At 36.4% G+C, this 25,060-nt stretch overlaps 1 protein-coding gene across 2 annotated transcripts in view; it reads left to right on the plus strand.

The window, feature by feature from the left end:
* LOC126367150 (uncharacterized) overlaps positions 1-25,060 on the plus strand; it is a 193,536-nt gene that overhangs the window by 107,572 nt on the left and 60,904 nt on the right. For both annotated transcript variants that reach the window (XM_050010555.1, XM_050010554.1), the window contains exon 5: positions 15,280-15,502. In XM_050010555.1, the coding sequence (XP_049866512.1) occupies positions 15,280-15,502 (223 nt within the window). The remainder of the gene's footprint in view (positions 1-15,279; positions 15,503-25,060) is intronic.

The raw sequence follows: 25,060 nt of genomic DNA on the forward strand, positions 1-25,060 counted from the left end.
ACATCATTGCGCTATATGCTTTCTGCATGTAGGTGACCCACAAACTGCACGTGCAGAAGGATTTGGCAGTTTGGAAAATGTCACCTTCACCTGTATGCTGTAGCAAATCGCTAATCTGCCCTAAAATTTATAATATCATGACCCAATTTTAAAAGCTGTATGTACTCTTTTGTTTCGGGAACAATACCTAAATACGACAACAAATTGTAAATACTTACTTATTACCAAGCCCCAACGAATACTTTCTAAATAAAACACAGAATAAAGAATTCATGAGGTTGGATGGAACAAGTGTACTCATGAGGCCTTAAATTATCGGAAGCAAGAATATTTTTTTTTTACCTATTTATTGGATGCCGTGAAGGGAATTATGTATTTGGAACAGTCAATATTGTCTGCCTATGAAATATTGCAGTATCAATTTGTTTTGGATTTGGAGTCACGATATCTGTTTCATGTTCTTTGTACTGTTACTAGAAACTTCTTAACAACAATGTTTTGTACAGTTGTTCGACTGAAATCCCAGCAATTTATAAGTTTTGCAATAGAAAATAAATATTTTACATATTACGATGGATGATTTACTTGCTGAGAGACTAAGTACAAAAACTCAAACATTATCAAGATTTTCCTAAAAACTACTTAATGCTTTTAAAAATCATAAATTTAAACATTAAAGGCAAAACGACATCGTTTAAATGAAATGATTTCCAAAGTTAGTAAAAGCAACAATGAGGAAAGTTGCAGAGATTAATTGGTGCTATTGTTTGAAATCGAGTTTCCGCAGTAAGTATTTGAGAAGAATCGAACAATTTGGGCAGTTTCATAACTTTATTCGAACGAATTGCGAGGCGAACGTTCTGAAACCATCGAGGTGATAATTTGGGGTTGCCCAACTAACCGTGAAAAGTTTTCCAATTTTCCCCTTTTACTTATAAAAATACTTATACACTCCGGTAGACGTGGTATCCTTGAACCCGTTCCAAGGTAAAAGTAACATTCTTATACTTATTAACTTATAAACATAGTTCTTACTCCGTATCAGGTATCTTCTGCACACACTCAATGAGGTTGCAACTAGAATTGAATTAGGTATTCGTTTGTAGTCTGAGCGAATTAATAGTAAATCCTTGACCGAATCACTGTGCCAAAAAAGCAAAATATTATCTCTATAAAAAAAATATCGGAACATTACTGAAAATTGTATTCAGTCAAACAATAGTCTCAGTCAATATGTACGATATAAATAATATTAATGCTCCAATGCTTTACGATCAGCCAAATAACGTAAATATACTTTGATCTGAAGAGTGCGCAGGCAAATTTCTGTCATCCTGTTCAGTGATTCAGTTACAAATTAACTAAGATGCCATGAAATATTATATGATCATAAGATCTCTAGAGTGGTCAAAAGCAGAAATTATAAAGACAATACTATGATTTAGATTTACCTATTAATAGATCTGTTGAAAATTTTATATATTAAACTATATTAAACTCTTTTTTACCATAAAATAAAGCCTCTTTCTTCTTTCTGGTGAAGGCAATCACTAAACAGCAACGATAATCTCGTTTCTAAAGGTAAGTTCACGCTAAGTATTAATTTATGTGCGTAACTAAAACTAATAATAAAAGTTGCCGCTAAGTACTTTGTTTTCCAATAAAACTTGTAGCGCTGCCCGCCTCATTAGGTTTATTGTACTTTGTTATTATATAATTAATGTCAACTCAATTAGTTATCAATTTGGTTCAGTACAATAATGTAATTTAACATAATGACAGGGCATGTGGCACACAACAGGTTGAAATTGAATATATGCTGTCGAATTGTATTAAATCAGTACACCACATAATCGTCAGAGTATAATAGCATCCTGCTTTACACAACAAAGTAGATATAGGTATATTATAGGGTGAGTATTTGAATGTGCCTCTACAAGTGTCTACAAATAAACTACCGTGCCGCACTTTATGACTGTTTTTCTTAGTATTGGCTACAAATAAGGGCTTCATAGACCAATTCCTTTTTGAAGTCGGTTAAAAAGGCATATGCATTTATTGTCGCTTTGCTCCACTAAAATTATTTAAAGTGGCACATTTAAAAATGTACCCAAAACATCGGTCGATAGGCTCCTTTTTGCACACTAAATCAAACCGCTTTCTTGCTAAGCATGAAATGTAGGCACTACACATTGTAATTGCAAGTATTTTACTCACTATTTCATCATAATGATTCTGTTGCTGACTCTACTCGGACGAGAACCCGATTGCTTAAACTTATCACATGTTATTGCTTCTGACTTAATCCTATTATCACTGACATCTAAGAATAGGAAACAATGGGATCAGCTAAGCTTAAATACCAGCAAAATAGATACCTCAAAATGGATATGTGTAATGAAACAACAAACGATAAACTTCATAATACAGTAATCTCTTCTAGTACAGTTGAAGGGGCGATAACTTAAAAACACTTTAAAGTACACCTAAATTCACAGATTGTTAGCATTATATTACAACTGTGCAGAACATACCCATGGGCTGAACTAGTGTTATCAAAAGAGAGCCCTTAGTACTTTTATCGTCCATCCATATCATATATCATCCAAGCCGTGTCCGGCGACGGGGGCGGCGACTCCTAAATGTCTATCCCAGGTCGATGTTATGATAGGCTCTAATATGGCTAATAAAACCGATTTATCGTCCATCAAGGCTATATCAAGTCCTCTTAACACAGTAAGTAAAGTAAAACGATTGATACGCAACCCTCGGAAGATTATTTTTTATATTTTGGTAAATAACTGTAAACTTCCAGTCAAAAGTCTTTCAAATCCCTACCCTCCTTATACTAAAATCCCTTCACCAGTAGAAAACGACATTAATTCCTTTATTTATTTTTATTCTTAGTCTATATTTCACTACCGAAGTCCACGTGAATGGAATCGCGGGTGGAACGTTAGTTTTCTATAAAGTTTGAGTAACCAAAATGTTCTAAAAAAATGAATACTTACCGATAAAAGTTACAAAGGAGACGGAACAGAAAAACTCTTGTTGAAACATTTTCTTAACGTTGAATAAGCAAATCTCGAATGATTCAAGGGTCGGGCCTCGATTTCTACCAAGTTACCAACCCCATTGACAGCTTTTCAAAAGAAATCATCAATCAAGTATGAAATTTGTTGCTTGAATAATTGATGGTTTCCTTTCCCTCAAAATGCAAATGAAAATTTAATTGGCAGCCGAATTATTTATAGACTATATATATTATTTATAGGTTTCGATTTGCAAATTTATTTTCGTACTGCCACAAAAAGCCAACGCGCAAACTTTCAAATGAAGAAAATAAGTATTATTTCCTGATCGAGGTAATCAGAGATACAACCATCATAATGATAAACTAAAAAAACATGATGTAACTGAACCTAACATATTATATTAATAATAAAGATTATATTACGCTTTCATGCACCGATCATTAAGAACTTTTATAATTAAGTTGTCAGGGATACAGAAAACGACTTAGGCTGCTTTTCCGAGGACTAATTTAGCGTACTTACAGTCAAAGAGCAAAAGTGCAATCACTGAGCCCAGCGAATTATTCGTAAACAGTGGTGAAATTATGAACCATTGTCATAATTATAAAATTTAAGTTTTTGTAGGCGTTTTTGGTCTATTACAGAAACGACATGTAACCAAGAGGTCTTAAGTGCAACCAGTTAATTTATTACGTATAGTAGTAAGAAACTGATTGGACTTTTGCACCTTAACATATCTTCTTCCCGTGAGTATCGATATATGCGAATGAAATAGCTGGTTCAATATAAAACTGCGGTTTTTCTATTACGAGTTTTATAACTATATTACAATGGGTTTTGTTTAACATTTGCAATAAGGTTAATAGCCATAATGGTGCCCCACCGCTACTGAACCACTTTCAACGAGATAATATTAGGGCTGCTATTTAATTAATTGATGACCAGGGGGGCTAAAAAGGCAACATCGAAGCAATACATCTAAAAAAGCAATATTGCAATTTAACATTTGCGCATATAATAGTAAGTGCGCAATGCAAACAAAATGTCAAATAGCAATATTACTTTTTTAGATGAATTGCTTCGATGTGGCCTTTTCAACCTACGGTAAAAAAAGATATTTACGTGTTACAAAGACTATCGCTATACACAAGCCCTAGAACTTGATTTCCGGAGACAATATAGTTGTGATTTTTTTTTAAATAAACCGTTATGAGTATAAAACAATCCACAGTACGTCAATTCTAATTATCCGATTGTTAGTCTACCTCTATATGTACTCGTTGGAGCAGCGTGGAGGAGTATGCTCCATATCCCCTGTGGTTGTTGGAAGAGGTCAATGCCCAGCTATTTATGTTGTGTTGTACCCATTATTTGTTTAACCATAACCCCACGACGACATTTTCAATTGGTAATCAGAAGTAAATCCATCGCAATATGAAATGAGACTGTATATTATTTTCATAATTATTAATAGTTACAAACATAGATACCGTCTAAACACGTACACATTCCGGAAATCTTTATATACTCATTACATGGATACATTAATCTACTAAACTTTTTAGTCTTTTTGGTGCCGATAACGGTTTTCGCAACAGGAAAAAATTGCCAACATTTATCACGTTTACACCCGTCCCCCTTACCTAACAGCATCTGATTAACCAACCCGAAAAGAAAAACAGCCCCATTACAAGATCTGAGCATAATTAATTACCTATTTAACTAACAATTAAATTAATTCAAAGTGTTAACTGTAAAATTGGATTAGGTATATCCTTTTACAATTTGTACAACCCTCTTGAATTACACTTTAATTTAGAGTCTATAACTGCCGGCCGGCCTGCTGTCGTGTCTTATAGGGAAGTCAAGGAATTGGAATGGAAAATGCTACACCTACAAGAGAGTGGCTCTTAAAATGAAGATGATGAACTGCCGGCCTAAATTCACTTAGTATCACTAAGCTCAACTTAAATAGTTTAGAGTGATAGCACTTATTATCATATAAATAGTATGAATTGTGCTCGTTGACGTGACAACCCTATTGCTGACATTTTGACAGTTCTGCGGTGAAACTCCATTAAGATACCAACGCATTTACCTATTTTGCAAGTTAACTTTGATTCTAAATTTGTTTATTTATTTCACAGAAGTTTCTGGTATGATGTACATCGATCTGTACTTAAACTTAGAGACAAGAAACGTTGAGAAATATGCATATCGAGTGGCCCCGCTGGGGAGTAGGTATATTCTGCAGCGGGGCCACTTTATTTAATTTTTTCTTCGTTAATTTAATATATATTATCACGTACGCAAAAAATATTTTCACGTTCACTATGTACGTAGTACGTACATTAAACTATATCGTCTCCAACCGAATTGGAAGTGGTGGCCTCGCGACGGAGAATCACACAATTTCTGAAACCCAATGTTATTGATTGTGTTTTTTTTTTGTTTTCATGTCATCTTCACTTAGCCCCAAAACACCCAGGTTATCCTTTCCTCGCTTTCAAAGCACAACTCTTCCCCCTATACAAGTTTTAAGCTATTGTGTTTACTGAACTTATTGTTACATTTTCAAAGGATTTATTACAAAACAACAACTGAATTATAATGTTTCTATAAATATTTATTTCATTACAGCAGCCTTTGTAACGATAGAAAACCATTGTTACAATATTTGACAAAATATGGTGAGTCGTGTCATAAAATATTCAGACTCTGTTTTCAACGGTCGCTAATATTTGCATTCGTAACTAACCCTTTTGTTTGGTCTACAATTTGAATGAACGAAAATCCCTTACTGAGTAAAACTATTGGCAATTATAAGTGTTTGCGGATATTTTGTAAATAGTGCAGAACAATATGAAGCGCAAGCTCAGGTCCTAAACAAACATACGTTGGCAAGTGCCGAATCCATTTTATTGACCCTTCTACCAACAACCCATTTTTGCTCTTTATCTGAAGTATCATCTAACCAGGTAAATACACTTAAGGAGGCTACACTCTATTATTAATTCACCAGACGCGTATGACATGTAGCGTCTTGAATATGATCGAAAAAGTAGTATAGACGAGTTACTAGGCTACTAACCGGGAATCAAAACGCATTATAACTTGTTGTTGACTTGCTGTCGTGCTGAGAATAAATAAAAATTAGGGAATTCAAGGCGTTCATCGAAATCCACGCATCTACCAAGGAAAAAGACGTCTACTTCTACGAAACAAATATTTGGAACCAGTCTCTCGACAATGCCAGACAACTAGACATTGTATTATACAACTGAAAATTATTTATTTTCCGTCATTAATTTGGACATGACAAGCGAATAGTAGTGAACATAATAACCGGACAATTAAACCATAATGTCTTCCGGCTTTCCTCAGTCTCAGTTTGAAAATGCGCACGGCGCGTCGCATCGTGTTTCTGTATGATAAATAATTATTTGAACGAGTACATACAAACTTTAGCATTCCAACACTTCTGTTTTCGTGGTTTTAAAACAACCAGCTTCCTCATCCAGACTAGCTTTCTACGCAAAATAATAAAACAACAGTGATTATTATTATGGCACACAAATATTATGTCCACATAGTAAATGGAAAATCACTTGTATGAGATAATTATTAATTAATCTTAAATGTAAACAAGACCTCATTAGACCAAGTTCGCACAAATAAACATAAAATCTTCTTACAAAGATCGTAATTAGACTCTCATTGTAACTTTATTCGTGTTTGCTCTGCTGAAGCGAGGTGATTACTTTCAAACTTCATATCTTGTTCGATACCTCACACGGAAGGATTCTTCGACTTAGGACAACATGAGAATTTATATGAACAGCTTATGTTGAGTTTGAGTTTAAAATTTTCTTGAACGTATTGGTACGTAAAGTCTATTCAGGATGTGATAAATCTATACAAATATGCACATTTGGCAGCTTGTAAGCCCTTCTTTGCGACTTCTGCCAAAGACGTAAAGGATATTGACTATACCATATCCAACCGAATTGGAAGTGGTGGCCTCGCGACGGAGAATCACACAATTTCTGAAACCCAATGTTATTGATTGTGTTTTTTTTTTGTTTTCATGTCATCTTCACTTAGCCCCAAAACACCCAGGTTATCCTTTCCTCGCTTTCAAAGAACAACTCTTCGCCCTATAAGTACATGTTTTAAGGTATTTTGTTTAAAGTCTATTCAGGATGTGATAAATCTATACAAATATGCACATTTGGCAGCTTGTAAGCCCTTCTTTGCGACTTCTGCCAAAGACGTAAAGGATATTGACTACGCTCCTTGCGGGTTATAAGAAAAACATCCAAATTCACAATATTTTTGACAACTTACTTCCCAAAGTGATCAAATTGATAAACTCTTCAGCCCATGACATATTTCACTGCTATCTACTCAACAGACCTGTATTTTCCAAAGGATTACTGTCACTTCAGCTTTTAGTACATAGGCCTGAGAGCATGTCTGACAATATGTCAAAACCCAAAGGAAATTAGATTTATACTAATATCCTTCTTTTGACGCAGGTTACTAGACGCAAATTAGTAGTAGCGACACGTCCAAAGGCAAAGATAATTTTCCCAGCCGTTAGACAAGGCATTTAGTGCCCTCACTAACAAGTGCGGACCGTTAGGGCGGATGACGTCGGTGATTAGTTCCGAAGCCGCTACGTACCGAGCCCTTAAGTACCTGTCAAATATTGATAGATAACTAAACAGCCTCCGTGGTCTAGTGGTTAGAGCGTTAGGCTCACGATCTGGAGGTCCGGGTTCGATTCCCGATGGGGACATTGTCGAAATCACTTTGTGAGACTGTCCTTTGTTTGGTAAGGACTTTTCAGGCTTGAATCACCTGATTGTCCGAAAAAGTAAGATGATTCCGTGCTTCAGAGGGCACGTTAAGCCGTTGGTCCCGGCTATTAGCCGTAAAAATACCTCCACCAACCCGCAGTGGAGCAGCGTGGTGGAGTATGCTCCATACCCCCTCCGGTTGATTGAGGGGAGGCCTGTGCCCAGCAGTGGGACGTATATAGGCTATTTATGTAACTAAACCGCACGCGCACCAGAAAATAGCCAATATGTTATTACATTAATCGGGTGAATATTTACATCAGCACGATCCATTTCTACCTATAGACACGCATAATTTAACTTTCGAAGTATTCATTCAAGTGTTGCTTCACCAAACCTTCAGGCAGGATAGGTATTACGGTCAGTACTTTAACATAAGCAACCATTTACCCTAATAGGTCCCGAAAGTACTGATATTGCACTGGTTGTAAGCAGGCCATATAATGGTATATTGGTATTACTGATGGCAAGCTTATTTTTAAGACCTACTTTAAATAGGGTCTATTATACTGTCGCGTCGGCTTATTGCAAAAAGTCATTATCTGCCACACGTCACTAACTGCGTTAGATGCACCACTGCACTCGTCTTGTCGAACTCTACAAGGATTAAAAATCATTAACTACCTAGCTTTTGTAGTTTAGGATATATGAAAGGATACAGAACTCATCAACTTGATTATTTAATCTCAGTAAAAATTCATTAAAATACACTCAGCCAGTCATCAAAATACATAGAAAAAAAAACATTTTAGAGTCGTAACGTAATTTTAAAAATAAACATATTCCAACCCCAATATTTCACTATTGTGCCTGGATCTGGAAGGATTCTGAGCATAACGAGGTTAAGAGTAAACCGTGCTTCTACGGATCTTGATTGTGTGGATATCAGACCTGTTTGCGTCACTCTGAATTTCTATCTGGAAAAAGCAGAAACCCACGTCTGTTTGACAGACACTCGACGAGACAAATAGCTATTTAAATATTCCTCCAAAAAAGAAAAGTAAAAGTCCTGACTTTTAATATATCAGTAATATATCAGAAAGGACCTCTATCTGTAAACTCGAACAAGGGGTCACTATCTTTTATGTATATTAGAAAGTTCCAGGTACCTACATAAAGAAATGATATTACCTTTTCCTTGAGGGACTATTTGTTATTAAAACTTTTCATACCAATAATATTGAAATGGAAAAAAGAATCCAAGTAGGTAATTGTTGGGAATACGTGACACATTTCTGTTGGTAATAATAAATAAATAACTAATTGTTTTGTAATAGAATTTTATGTTATTGGCAAGGAATTTAATAAAGCACTTTTTACGTGATATATTTTGTATGTAATCCGTATTTACACATTTATTTTTAAAGGGAATTTCTGAATCGCGATATTGACCATTAAGGATCAACACAAGACTGAGCTTACTTTTGATGATCCGTTCATATTTTTTTCTGATTTTCGCCTCACAGCCGTTGACAATAGAACGCTATAGTTTTACGCAGTATATTAGGTAACTAAACTATCATTACGTACACGTACATACGATCCCGATATGTAAAAAAGAACCATGTTGTTATTTTGCCTGCGCAGCTATCCCTAAATAATGATCAACATCATTACAGTTCGAATGTAACTCCAAATATCAAATAGAAAGGCATTGCAGAATAATTTGATGAAGAATTCATCATACAATGTGACCTTAATACGTCACTAAAGTAAAAGTAAAGTAGGTTGAGACTAACAGTAGTATCTCGCGAGTATAAAGCGAATGAAATGTTAGCACAAACAGTCAATTGATTTCAAAAATATCAATTGGACACAGATCTGCCTTCATCAACCTTTGAAAACAAGCATCATGCTTCCACAACATCGGATCAAAGTGAATTTGAGTTCAATTTATCTTCCTAGTCTAAGCTAAACTAAACCGACCTAATCGGGAATCTGATTAGACGGTCGATATCGTGATGCAATTGGAGATTAGCAGCAACCAATTTATGATTGATTACGTGATTATTGGTGCGATGTACCGAATCACCTAATCAGTACGAACTACCTTTGTGATATGAACTTTCACGTGACTCTTTTTTTTTTAACCCCCTATCCAACGCTAAGAGGGGTGTTATAAATTTCATGTCTTTGTCATTCTACCCATATTTTAAAGAGCAAACCACTGAATAAGCTATTTAGTGCCATGACTATCTGTAGCCCTAGTCTCCTATAAACCATTATAGTAGTACATAATACAATGTGAATTATGTTAAATAAGTACACAACTCTAAACTTTGATGGGTGATTCAAACGGTGATTCTGAGTTGATATCAAACGGAATTATCCGTCGCAAAAGTATGAAACTGAAAATAATTTAAAAACACTATAATCTTCGTTAATTTTCCGAGAGGAAATTCCACTTCTTATCAACTCTAAACAGAATAGAATCATGATCTGAATTATGATTAGTCGCAGTATTGGGTACGATGTCACTAAAACCCTGTTTTTTTTTTTCATTAGTTTGTAGTTAGTACTTTTACAAGTGTTACACAAGATTAGGATTACTTTTACAAGATTAGGCAGTATAGCTCAAAATTTATTCAAAGTCCTAGTTCAAAAAGCTCGACGTATTACTTACTGAATAAATTATTTTTACTGAAATTATAATTCGACCAGCTTTTATTTGAGTGTTCGTTGGGCCGGGTCAGTCCCGTCCGTACTCCACTTCAGCACGTCTGTCGCCCGAGGGCCCTCATCCTCGCCCTGTTATCTGCGTCGTTTAAACACCCGATCTAGGGGAGATAAGATATTTTTTAATAAATTTCATCCAGCCAGTGACGTAACTAGGTGATAAAGGGTCCTGAGACAGAAAAAAATGAGCGCGTACCCTACCTATACAATAACGCTTAAACGACAGTTCTTGTCTTTCAACTTGGTATATTTTATTTTCGGAAGTTGAGAGTGATAAATTGGAAATTTTACACAAGGGAACTTAAAGCCATGAGTTTGGGTAGGACCTTGCTGAACTTTAAGGTATATTTATGATGTGGTTTACTATAGCCAGATAAATTTAGAGAGGTAAGCGATACGGAGTAAGCGATAAGCGACCTCTTGGCCGCTTGGGTCAGTCCCGTACCCCACTTCAGCACGTCTGTCACCAGAGGGCTCTCCACATCGCCGTTATCTGTGACGTTTATTCATCCGTCCTACGGAAGATAAGATATTTTTTAATAAATTTCATTCGACTGAGGTGATTGGACCTAAGGTTATGAGACAATAATGAGTACTACCTAAGCGGCCAGGAATAGACCGATAATGATAAGCGTTGCGGCCATATCGGTATCGGACTATGGAGACCGCATTTTCACAGCGACTTAGGGGACATCTCGTCCCAGTCTTAAACTGGGCTCAGGGGCGAGTTGCGAGCGTCGGTGATCGGATCGAGAAAATAATGTATACTATCTCCCTAGCGTTATTCCTTTTCTCAAGGGTTTTGCTTACCTAACCTGAAGATTTGACAGGTCTGTTTTATTACAGAAACGATTGCCCATCTGACCTACCAACCCGTGAAAGGAAAACCAACCCAATACAGGTTAAGCCACACACCTCCGAAACGCATATCTCGGAAAATATGGGTTACCTCATGATGTTTTCCTTCACTGCTGAGCATGTGATAATCATTTATGATCCAAACATGGATTCGAAAATCATTACTGCTCATGCTGGAAATCAACTGGGTCACCGCGGCTCCGGAGAAAATAGAAAATGAAGCATAAACAAATAGAAATATTTATACACTGCATATTTCTGTTGTCACGTAGATTAGCTATTTTTTTAATTTTCTACACTATCTGTATAATATACATATAATATACAGATAGTGTAGTGTAGCAATATTATTCCTTTTGTATGTCTGTTTATGCTTATAACGTCGCCCCAAGTTGCCCCTGGATCCTATACCAAAGCTTCTAGGTATGTCATGCTCAGCGCGCTCTCACGCCCCACGCTTTGCAAATAGGATTCTATGGATTGAAGCAATGCAGAATTGTAAGGCGAAAGCCAGGTTGAACGGCGTAGCGTAGCAGAATAATTGGGCAGTTTCCTAGGTCAAAGATAAATTATAAAATTCTGATTACTTACTAAATAAAAACGGATCTAAAGGTGACAAAAAACGTTTTCTTTTTTCTATTTTTCTTCTTTATATTTTACTTATTTATGAATAAGTCATTCGCGTGGGTTGTAAAATGGTATAAAATGTTATGTGGCTCATCTTCCTTTTTAAGTAGCGTACGTACCTAGCCGTTGAGTTATTTTTCGAATTTAATTTAATGTTTTACCTTCTTTTCTTACTGCCAGAGTTATAACAAACTTTGGGTTATCTTATTGATAACTTGTGGCTCTGCCCACTCCAGTAGGGATTACGAGCGCGATACAAGAACGTTATATAATTATCAAATATAATAATACAAGTAATTCTAAGCGGATTATAGCGCCGAGACAAAGCTGTGTGGGGTTTAGCGGTGTTTCTTATTTGTAAGAAAGAAAGACAGAAAGAAAAAACATTTATTTCATATATATTGGACGCGACATTAATAAACCTATACTTACTTGAAAACAATAAGACAAACAGTAATTAGAAATATATCAATCACCTAAACTACACATTGTGGAGGGGCGTCGATTGTATTGTATTTTTTTCTTTGTATTCTATAATAAATCATCATCATCATCAGCCCATTAACGTCCCCACTGCTGGGGCACGGGCCTTCCCTATGGATGGATAGGGAGATCGGGCCTTAAACCATCACGCGGGCCCAGTGCGGATTGATGGTTTTTAACGACTGCTTATGCAGCCGGGAACAACGCCTTAACGTGCCTTCCGAAACACTCAAGGAGCTCGAGATGAATTTTTTTTTTGTGGTCAACCATCCTATGACCGGCCTTTGCGAAAGTTGCTTTACTTCAACAATCGAGGACCGAGCGCGTTAATAATATAATAAATATAATGTATATTTTATACATTATATAAATTTACATTTTAAAAGCGAAGGAACTGTAATTTCCCAACTGTTTCTGGTCTTAACATATTCTAGTATTATCTACAGAAACCGAACCACAGTTTTGGTTTGGTTGAGGTTGTTGAAGACCGCTAATTTGATGAGATCAGATCCATGATCCAATTAACAATTAGTTTTCTCATTAAACCGTTGTAAAGCATCCGTATAGACATGAAACACGGTACTTGTTCTGCTTAAATTAACAAGAGGTTGATCCAACAAAATACCTATCATTTTACCGTTTTACCAGAGCGCGGTGAAAACATGCGAAGTAATAAAGTTGGTATGTGAATACCTATATATCATTATGTTGCTAGATATTACAGCTAGAGTGAATTTTCGTGGTCTCTACCTACCTCGATAAGAAATAGGCGTGATTTTAAGCATGTATGTATTTTATAGCTCCAAAAATAAACTAATAAGACGCTATTTGTGTAAAGTGTCTACACGTCCCGAACAATCCCGGTTTCAATTTCCGATCAAATCGTTTAGGGAAAGCTATTTTTATACTCTTGAATTGTCCGTGCTAAAGTAATATAATAGACGAATATGTCAAGTGTGACATAAAGGTCTATATTTATAAACCTTTTTTATCCTGTACGAAAACTGTTTACTCCAAATATCAATCTAGAGTTTCTCAATAAACTCAAAGTCACAAGTACAAATCAAGCAAACTTGAGATTAGATTGTAATGGCTAGAGCACCCAGATCGTATTCAATAAGTAGTCGCCACTGCGCACCGAACTAACTAAATCTCTAAGTTATATCAAACCATAATTCAACTTTAATTTGACTTACAACACAGTTCGGTCAATATTAGTTCGACTTAAGTTTACAGAAAGTGTAAAAAGATAAATTCTTGTCATAAACATGTCTCAGATAACATCAGAAGTTCAAAACACACAATCAAAAATATTCTCGTTGACAGCGTAATCATAGAGCTTTATAACATAAACTGCCTATATACGTCCCACTGCTGGGCACAGGCCTCCCCTCAATCAACCGGAGGGGGTATGGAGCATACTCCACCACGCTGCTCCACTGCGGGTTGGTGGAGGTGTTTTTACGGCTAATAGCCGGGACCAACGGCTTAACGTGCCCTCCGAAGCACGGAATCATCTTACTTTTTCGGACAATCAGGTGATTCAAGCCTGAAAAGTCCTTACCAAACAAAGGACAGTCTCACAAAGTGATTTCGACAATGTCCCCATCGGGAATCGAACCCGGACCTCCAGATCGTGAGCCTAACGCTCTAACCACTAGACCACGGAGGCTGTTAGAGCTTTAGACTAAACCGATTTTCATAAGATAAGGTACGTGTAACTACGTGTTTTTCTTTGTAGCATTTAACTTCAACCGTCCCCAATCATTGAAAAATAACCAAAATACTTGTGTGGTATCTATTCATGGAACTGCTTTATTACAACTCTAGCTGATATCGAGCTAAGCCTGTGAGTCCTGTGACCCGATTTAAGCGACAACCTCTCCTATCTCTCCACTTAACCACTGGCCCCTGGGTGTCAACTCTATCTACATCAAAAGTCACAAGTTGAAGTACTTATTGGATATCGGATATAACTAAAACTTTCACCCCACCGTCCTGATATTTTATTAGCTGATGTAGTGGCTATTAGAGACGTTTGGGCCGGTGATAGCGTCATTTTGCAAGTAAACAATTCTCACAGATAACTTGGAGTATCGAAAAGTTCCCTTTGTAGCAACGTGGAGTGTTTGCGAATGGTCGACTTTTATGGCTTTTACTTCGTTTCGGGAAATTTTTCGACGTTTTCAGCGTGAAGGTATTTCCGAATGTTTACACGAAACTGTAGGATACATGCATAAGCAAAGTTTTGATACAGTTGAAACAAATTTAATTTCAGCGGACACAAAATTAAAATCGATATCAAAAATTGAATTGATAGAGACCAGAAATTGCTGTAAAGAAATAAGCCGCCAATGGCGTAGTTTTCCTTGTTGTACATACATACATATGTATAATCCCAAATGGGGTGGGCAGAGCCACAAGTAATCAAAGACAACTTGCAGCCACTGTTGATACGAAGTCCTAAGATTCCTTGTTGTATGTATACAATAAATAATATTTAAATTGATTTATACGTAGGTAATTAAAATCCATCTAAAATAGTGTGCTTTATCAATATTATAAGTCAATATAATACTTTATTAACCTCTTGCGGCTTGCGGATTTCCAAACACAATATTTAAAAAATGAGGTTTGAATTTTGACATTCGCTCTTTTACGAGTTTAACAATCGCGTAACCTAGTATCGCTATTCTTATATTAGACATAATTAAACGCGTGTGTCTCTTTCTCCCCAGAGCGACCTGTCCATCATCTCTGTTCCACACGTGGGAGACGTTTCTCCAGGAGGTTGAAGCCGACGTGCTGGGGTATAGCAACGCGTCGCAAGCGCTGGAGCGAGTGGTGGCGACGCCGCTCATTGACCGCACCTTCCATCTCAAGGTCCAAGCCAGGAAGCTCTTCGCTCACCGGGAAGGCTGCGAAGTTATCCTGGCTAAGGCAGATGATCAGCTTATAAAGGTACATACATAAGTCTATTAGATCAGTTGTACAGAGTTTAAAGAACAAAAAAAAAATTTAGAAAAGCAGAAGCTCAGACAGGCCTAACTATAATTACATTATTTCAACAAGGATTTATCAAAACCAACTAAAACTAAACTAAAATTACTGAAAGTCTTTATAAGGAACGATTACGCCTTGTAAAATGGTTACCAAATATGGCTTTAATACATAACATGGATTAAAGTGACATGCATGTTTTAGGGCATTCAACAAGGAACAGCTTACAACACCACCGTTAGCGTGTAGTGAATTTGCATAGCTACTAGTTTAGCCTTTAAGCCTGAATTGGGCTCAGCTTAGTTTAGTTACTCTCCGCATGGTATAGCACTTTTACATGACTATTTCACTGTGCGCAGAAAATTTTGCATTGACGCTCTGGCTGAAGAGTTCTATCTATCTACTCAGTCTGTATCCACCCACTGCTGGCTATAGGCCTCCTCTCTTTCACGCCATCCTTTCCGGTCCTGTGCAAGTCTCATCCATTGCGTTCCGGCGAATGTACCTCTCACGTCATTACGACCGGTGTGGTGGTCTGCCTCGATATCGCATACCATCCCTTGGCTACTATTCAGTAACAGCCTTAATCCATCTGTTATCTTCCCGTCATGCAAAGGGTCTTGACTCTTGGGTCTTGGGTTTTTTTTTTTTGTTTTGAAGGGGCAGGCCCCATCTTACATCTTCGACTTTAGTGCGTAAAATAATGAATAAGTACTTTGTATTTATGAATTAGGTAACATAAGTAGTATATTTTTACGTGAAAATAAATCAAGTATATATTTGTAGTATTAAGAAGGGTGTAATGTTGTGTCAAGAAATATTTATTAAATAATAATAACAAGCATTTCAGTAAATAGGTACATATTGAAATTAATATTATTTATTAACCAAATTCTTAGTCATATTTTGTTAATGGAAAAAAATCATTATATAAACAAACCGTGACGATTTTTGCACATTTTTTCCACACTCGATAGAACCGATTATAGAAGGCGTACGGATGAAATAGACGGGTAAAATTGAATTTGTCGATATATGTTCGGATCAGGATGACAGGCCAACCGTTCAATGTTCATTTGCCTAATGTCCCGGTTGATTACTATCGACCTCAAAATCGGACATTCTATTGACCCGGGTACCTACCTACATATAGTATATAAATTACCTACTCGTTATATATACCTACGTAAAAATGTGAAAACTATTGAAAGGCATACTTACAAAACAAGGAAAAATAATAAAATTGCTATTCTTATAGATTATTTAAATTAAATTCTTCTTTTTTGGGGTTAAGTATACTATACTTAACCCCGTTTATATATATAATAAAACACCAGATAATATTTAGAATTTGTCTATAAATTTAAAGCTCATGTAAAGCTTACTTTATGTAAAAAAGTTATTATTAAATTAAAGATTACCTATAGGTAAAAAAATCCTGGTATTAAATGTGTTCCTTTAGTTATTAAATAACCTACATTGATTTAAAAGATGTTGATGTTACAGTTTCTTGCATTTCTTCTCCTCAGTCATAACACCTTGGGAAATGACGTAGATTCAAAAATGTTAAATTGTCCTTCAACAATTTTATCCAAGATAATTACGTTGACTAAATGATTTTGATTTCTGATATCTACAGCCTCTGTTAGGTTACGTCGGTCTGCTTAGAGATAAATTACTCGCAACGCTATAGAAACGCCTATATATTATGAATTCCTCAAACTTAAGACGTATTTTAAGATCCACATTGCTGAAAATTAAAGTTATTTCGTGTGAGTTGTAAGATCAAACACCGACGTTGTAACAACTATATACTTACGAAACTAAACTGCCAAATATCCTGAAAATGGGACTTAAAGTCCCAATATTATTAATATTAGACTAGTAAACGCTTTCCATTCCAGTCTATCAAAGGCCAATTCCTTGACTTCCCTATAAGACACGACGTTAACCTTTTACACCGGCGATGCTACACCGACAAGAGCGTGGCTCTTAAATTGATGATGAGTAAACGCTTATAGTGTGTTTATTGTTTGTGCTGGGTTAATGGTAATATGTTCGCCTCCTATTACATAGGACTTAAGTTATAGAATCTATTTTACTATAAATCTCTGGCTCTTGCCTTCGGGCATACTCCTGTATGCCCGAGATGCTCCTATGATGCTATATGTTATGTTGTCGCGTGTGATTGCTTTTAATTATATTCAAAACATTTCCAGCGCTTTGTTCAAATAAATGTTCCACCATTTTGGAAAGGACAGTCGCGGCCACACTTATATTGCAGACTAAATTGGATATAGTACATCGCTATGAACTATTAAATGTATTTATATTACCTACTAGGCACACACAGGCAGGAACCACACAGTGTAACTTCTAATCCGCTTTCGAGGTTCTTGTTTGCTCCAAGATCTAGAGGTTTCCTTCCTCTATGTTAGTTTATCTATACGTAAAGTTAAAAATCATACAACCACTGAAATGTCTCCGACTTCAATAGTGATCTTATCTTATTTAGCCTATTCGATCTCACTGCTGGGCAAAGGCCTCCCCTTGATTTTACTACTCCTCTCGACGTTGCGCGATCTCCGGCCAATCCCTCCGATAAGCATTGAGGTCGTCACACCATCTTTTACGCGGTCTTCCTCGACTTCTATGCCCGCCCTGAGGTATCCAGTGAGTAACGATCGCTCTGAATGCATCCGACAAATGTGTCCGGCCCAGTCCCACTTCAGTGTGGCGGACTTTTTCCCTACAACAGTGATACCTGTTTTGGAGCGCAGTGTAGTGTTTCGCACACGGTCGATTCGTTTGACGCCTAGGACACTGCGTTCCATTGCTCTTTGGCAGACCTATACACGTGATCAAATTAGAAGTCGAATAAGCCTACCGTAAACTCTTATTTCCATTCTCTTCAGGAGCAAATTACCAAGGCTACTGATTCGTCATCTCTACTTCCAGAAAAACTGAGTTTGATTTCGTCGGTGGAGACTTTTTGTGTAATTTAATTTATACCTGGTCTGGCTCTAAACTGCTGAATTCCACTTTATGAGTTTGAACTCAGATCAATAATAATAATAATTGATATCACGACTATCACGGCACCAGGATATGTTCCGGGTTAATGGCAATAGGCTCGCCCCTCTTACATAGGACATAGATGACGAAGAGTAAGTACATAACATAACATAACATATCAAATACTTTATTGCACAAACAGAAAAATACAAAACAAAAGAGAAATAGAAAGAGTACAATAACCGGCCTTATTGCTAAGTAACGATCTCTTCCAGGCAACCACACACCGTACACACTTCTGCCTACCCTTTCGGGGATTCAGGCATGATGCTATGTTTTGTTTATGCAATAAAACTTTGTTCTGTTCTATCTAGCGAGCGTGTATGGAGTTTCATATTCTTTAGTTAAATTGGAGTGCTGCTTTTCTATTCTGGCACGCGGAACGAGAGTTTTAGACGAATTTAGTCATGGAAATCTTTAACACCGTCACATGCATTTGAAGAAGCTTTTAAAAATATTCGCTCGACGCGTGTTCCCTCGCATCCCCCGGACAATGTTCGTAATCTCGACATGTTTAAATAATTCAAAAGCCCCGTTACCAATGCAGGCTGTTACATAATGCATCGTTCAACATCTTACAAGAGCAAGTCAAAATCTTGTCTGTCACCCAGTTCTCTATTTATCATTGTAAATAATAAATACACCACTGGTGGAAATAATATTCGGAGAGTTGTACGATGCTGTTATGAGTACCTTATACCTTCATTTGTTATATAAAAAGTTGGTTTTCAGTCACTACCAGTGTACGCGGCACTATGATCGACACACATGTATGTGGGATCGTCGGGCGTGCGAGAGGTCCCAGGTTCAAATCCTGGACGAGCCCCCAAAATTGTAGGATCGTCGGGCAAGAATCAATCACACCTTTGAAAAGATTTTTTTTATTTTCCCTTATTCAACACACTATTTTATCGTATCGCAAAAAAAAGAACACCCTTTCACTCCAACTCTCACCCAACGTCTCCTTCCTTTTAAAAATAACTCTTCCCAATCTGTTCACTCCGTTCATTTCAACTCAATCAAAATGTATGTACTGGCCAGATTTCTCTCCACTAATTAAACATTTATTCCTAAAAAATATAGTTTATCTACACAACTACAATTGCATAATACCCGTGAACGCTAATAATTTAAACAGAGCCACAAAAGATGCAGCCATAAGTACAAATAAGTCACTACCTATATTATGATAATAATTAATTCGATAATGTGTATGTAAGAATCAGTTACTTTGTATGAAATTATACAGGGTGTTAGTGACATCGTAACGAATACTCAGGGGGATGATTCAGACCATGATTCTGAGTTAATATTAGGTGGAATTTTTCGTCGCAAAATTCATGTTTATTTTTTAGTTTTTTTAAATTATTTTCAATTCTATATTTTTGCGATGGAAAATTCCACTTGATATTAACTCAGAATAATCAGCTGAATCATCCCCCTCAGTATTCGTTACGATGTCACTTACACCCCGCACAAGTACATACAGTAGCCATACAAGTAGGTATGGGTGTTAGTGACAACGTAACGAATACTGAGGGGGATGGTTCAGACCATGATTCTGAGTTGATATCAAGTGGAATTTTCAGTCTGGATATTCATGAAAATGTTTGTGTTTTTTTTATATTATTTTCAGTTCCATACTTTTGCGACGGAAAATCCCACTTGATATCATATCAGAATCATGGCCTCAATCACCCCTCAAAGTTTTCGTTACGATGTCACTAACACCCTGTATTCTTGGGTAATAAAGGGAACAAAATTCATATTTCTCTGAAACTATGCATTATAATTTTATAACTTCGCAGGCAAGAACAGTCTAGATTGTCTGGAATAAATACTAAACTAGAACAAAGATTCACGTTTGTGGATACTCAAACGTGAATCTTGAAACCGTGAATAATATTATCATATTTGAAGTTAACATTGAAACGGAATTACTTTATTCACGGTTTCATTTAAACAACTTCTATCTTTGATATCGTAAGTTAAAAGTAGCTATTCGATATTTCATTGAATAAAAGCATCTTATCGATGCTAAAAATTCTCATCACAATAAATGCCGCGAGCTAGCTTCAATCAAAACATATCTTCCGAAGGATTTATATGTAAGTACTCATGTTTAAGCAGCCCTTTCAAGATCCCTATGGACAATAAAGCAGTTTTATTTATATATTTTTATATTTATTCATATTAAACAAATATTTGTAGAAGATATATGAGATTTTATATGTGTATCTTTTTCTTGGGGCGGAAGGCAAGAGGGAAACCACTGCCCTATTTTTCCCTAATAAAGTAGCGTGGAAAATGCTGCACCGACAAGAGCGTGGCTCTTTAATTGATGATGATGACGATCTTTTTCTCACTGACCTAAATATTTCGTGTAGCAATGTTCAAAAGGGACGGAAAGAAAACAGAAAATAACAGAATCTTGCGTAACGGTTACCATCCAAGGATTGCAGTAAAAGTTGATTAAAGTATCACTTCCTGTGTAACTTGATGGCCTTATTAACTTGCTGTAGCAAAGGAATAATACCTAAACAGAAATTGTAAACAAAATCCCGCGGCCCGGCCAGCAGGCGTGTACAAGCGTGTGCATTCAACTCATAAGTTGTAAGGTACTTATAACTGAAAAACTATTCAAGACACAGTTTATCATGCTTATTTTAAAACACATGCACATAAGTAAAAAAAATACTTCAATAAACAGTTGCAGGTCAACAAAATGTCTAGCTGCAGCCGGTTTGGCATGGGCATTTAAGTCTAAGCACATAATTACGTTCCTTACTAATACATAAACATAAATAGCCTTTATTTGTTCCACTGCTGAGCACAGGCCTTAATCAACCGCAGGAGGTATGGAGCATATTCCACAACGCTGCTCTAACTATTAATACGAAACTGAAAAGACATAATAATAAAGTAGAATTTGGTACGAATACGGATAACGGGAGTGATCGAATCCATGCAGCGACAAAGAATCTAAGCAAAATGGCTCCTTGTCACAAATCTCCAGTGAACTGTCTATCAGTCGCTCAATGAAACCGCCTCTAGCGAACAAATTGATTGAAGACAAGAAGGTAGGAACTTACATATTTGACTTATTTTTCCATTTTTCTTTATATATATATGAGCAACAAAAATATTACTTAAAATATAATCCTTATGCAACTTTAGTGGATTTTAGTGTCCTATTATCTGTTAAGTACTTCAATCTACTATTGGATCATACTATTATCAAAACGGGTATATAATTCAGATATAATTGCGCTCTTTTATTGACACAACAATAAAAGAGCATAAGTATACTTACATCAAAAGCATCAGTAACATTTTGTATTTTTTTATTTTACAGCGCGGAAAAACAATAATAAATTGGCTTACTACGAGTATACCGATTGCTCAATAGTCAAGTAGTGTCCATTGGTAGAATATAATCTTCTAAATTTGGTTCATACATTTATTTGCTATTCGATTGACAAATGATATATCCGTTTAGATATCGAAAAATCAGCAACTCAGTGCTGACATAACATCAAAAGAATTAAACGGGGTTGAGTACCACCTAAAATTACATATCAACCTAAGATAAAATGAAGTAAAAGTCAATTTTACAAAATTTCTATAAAATATCACGCGCGTCGCCGTCGTCCAGGTGTGTATCACACTGAGAATTATGTCTATCATTTTGGCAAGCCCATATTGTTGCAAATTTAATTTCATACATATTCAGGCGTATGACACGTGTTTCCAATATAATAATCTTCTGGGCTTGAAATATTAAAGCAGAATTGCATTTATTTCTTCAGATACCGTAAGTTGTTTTTTAATTAATCAATAAATATAGCTTGTCTGTGCAATACAAAGGAAATAAGTTTCGTTTTAAGTACTTATGTAACAAAGAAAAAACGTAAACATCCTACATACTTACGTCCCACTACAAAGCACAGGCCTCCCCGCAATCAACCTGAGGGGGTTTGATGTAGTATATTATGTATTACCCACCTCGCTACTCCTGTGCGAGTAAAAAATATTACTTATGCGGCGCGGTAAAATGTTGGATTATTCTAAGAATAACGAAAAAGTATGCTATCTAAGCATGTCGAATAAGTCGACTAAAAGAGTTTTGTGGCAAATACATATTCTAACTATAACTAAGTGCCGCTACTCCTATCGACGTTTGAAACCGGTACGTTTTGATACAATGAAACATACAACCACAAATTGAACACGTTGTTAGAATGTTAGTGTAGTGTTGTGATTTCTGTTTGCCGTGTACAACTGGTGTACCTAATCGGGTGTGCGGTTTATGTCCGATATGTTGCTGGCGACCGACTGCCATGTACATCAACCAAAACCCATCTAGTCTACAGTTTTATATGACTAGAATTTTCTTAACATTAATAGGCTCAACGCAGAAACGTGTTTTGCCAGTTGATGTACTTTGAGTAGACTCCATGCTGTTAAAAACATAATTATTCAAGTAATACACGAACTTAAACATTTTCTACACATACACACATAAACTCACGCCTATTTCCCACCGGGGTAAGCAGAGACTATAAAATTCCATTTGCTGCGATCGTGACACTCTTCACATTTTCTAAAACTAAAAATTATCTTATAGACTATTATTAATATCTTTAGAAATCTTTTGAACATTTTCTTTCATTACAATATAACATGCTTAATTACACATTAAGTATATCAAGATATTTATTGTGGCATCGAGTACGAAATAATTACAGATTACTCTACATTTAATTAACAGGCTAACCGTTTTCGAATACTACGCGGTTTTTGGAGCTATTTAATTAAAATTTGAGGTTAATTTATACTTAATTACATTTCTGTAAGTGTACGTACTTTAGTAAGTATGCTCAAAATTTCGGAATATATTTTTAGAAGCAGGTTGCTAAAGTAGGTAAGTAAAGTTACATACATAACATAACATAAACAGCCTATATACGTCCCACTGCTGGGGACAGGCCTCCCCCCAGTCAACCGGAGGGGGTATGGAGCATACTCCACCACGCTGCTCTAATGCGGGTTGGTGGAGGTGTAAAGTTACACATAATAGTAAAAGTGCACTTAATATACGTATTAATTGCAAGTATTGCAACATATCATTAAAAGCCTACGGTCCGGTACTCTTCCTTGTATACCTGGATCTAAGGAGAGCACTATGCCCAGGTTTGCACCAAATTCGCAATTATAATAAATGCTATATTTACCTAGAACATTTATGAAACAATTAAAAGAAAAGATGCAGGTCGTGTCGTATCAGGAGGTAAAGGATTTGGCGGGAAGAAGAGAGGAATGGCGATTACTCCACCGACAAGAGCGCAGCTCCTAAATAAAGAGAGAGTCTATATTTGAAAAAAATATTTTAAGAAGCACCTATCAGAGTTGGCTCAACTGCCACCTTGCACCTCATCAATGGCCTTCTGTGGTCATAGTAGGTAAAGAACTAGATTTACTTTCCCGGCGCCCTAGGTCTTCATAATCATTCGGAGGAGTATAGAACATACTTCATCACACTGCTCTGTAGTGAAGTGGTGGCATGAGAACATTAGTTACTAGTATTGGGGCGTTTCCAACTGTAGGTACAAAATAGTGTTTGAATGACTAATTATATACAGCGATAAACCGCCCCTTCGAAAACCAGACTCTAGACACGCACTTATGTAGATACTTAGAAACGTTCCGTTTTATTTTACAACCTACTCATAAAATGAGACATACAGTCCAGTAAACAATAACAGTCGATAGCCGTAGCATGGCTCCCGGACATCGCGAACGACACGGTAAATGAATAAACTCTATTGCTAGATGCTAGGTACCTACACCAATGAAATGAAATTCTTTTTTATTAATGTTTATGTCAAAACACATTTCCAGTGTGGTCTTGCTTCCATTTCATTTCATATTACTTACCATTTTATTATTTATCTTCAACTACCCAATTCTTTTGGCTCATAAATCGCGTAGCGAGCGATACGTTGGCGCCATGATACGGCTGCAAAACTAATTCCCACTCTCGTATCGTTCGTCGCCACATAAAACGAAGTGGTTGGCCACACTTCTCTGCCAGAAGTCGTTTGGGACTGAGGCATTGCTCATTACAAAACAATTATAGCAATAGTTTCGTGGGCGGACGTACACATGCCAATTTGTTAGGTGAGAAGCGATGAGGCGGCTATAATTGTATGGAATTAGTTTAAATTTTCAAATGTGAATACACGCATAAGACAGAGTACCTTTTACTGAATACGAGTAGAAGAAACAGGTTGGAAAGACCCTAACGCGCATTTTGTATGAGAACTGCTGTCGCTGGTCAACCCCACTCTCTTTTTTTACTACTCCTGCCAACAGATAACTACGATTATAGCTCTACTGCTTCTCACATTCCACAGTCACTTTACGGACTTTGTATATTTGATG

This window comes from Pectinophora gossypiella, chromosome 5, assembly GCF_024362695.1.
Source record: "Pectinophora gossypiella chromosome 5, ilPecGoss1.1, whole genome shotgun sequence".
Lineage (NCBI taxonomy): Eukaryota > Metazoa > Arthropoda > Insecta > Lepidoptera > Gelechiidae > Pectinophora > Pectinophora gossypiella.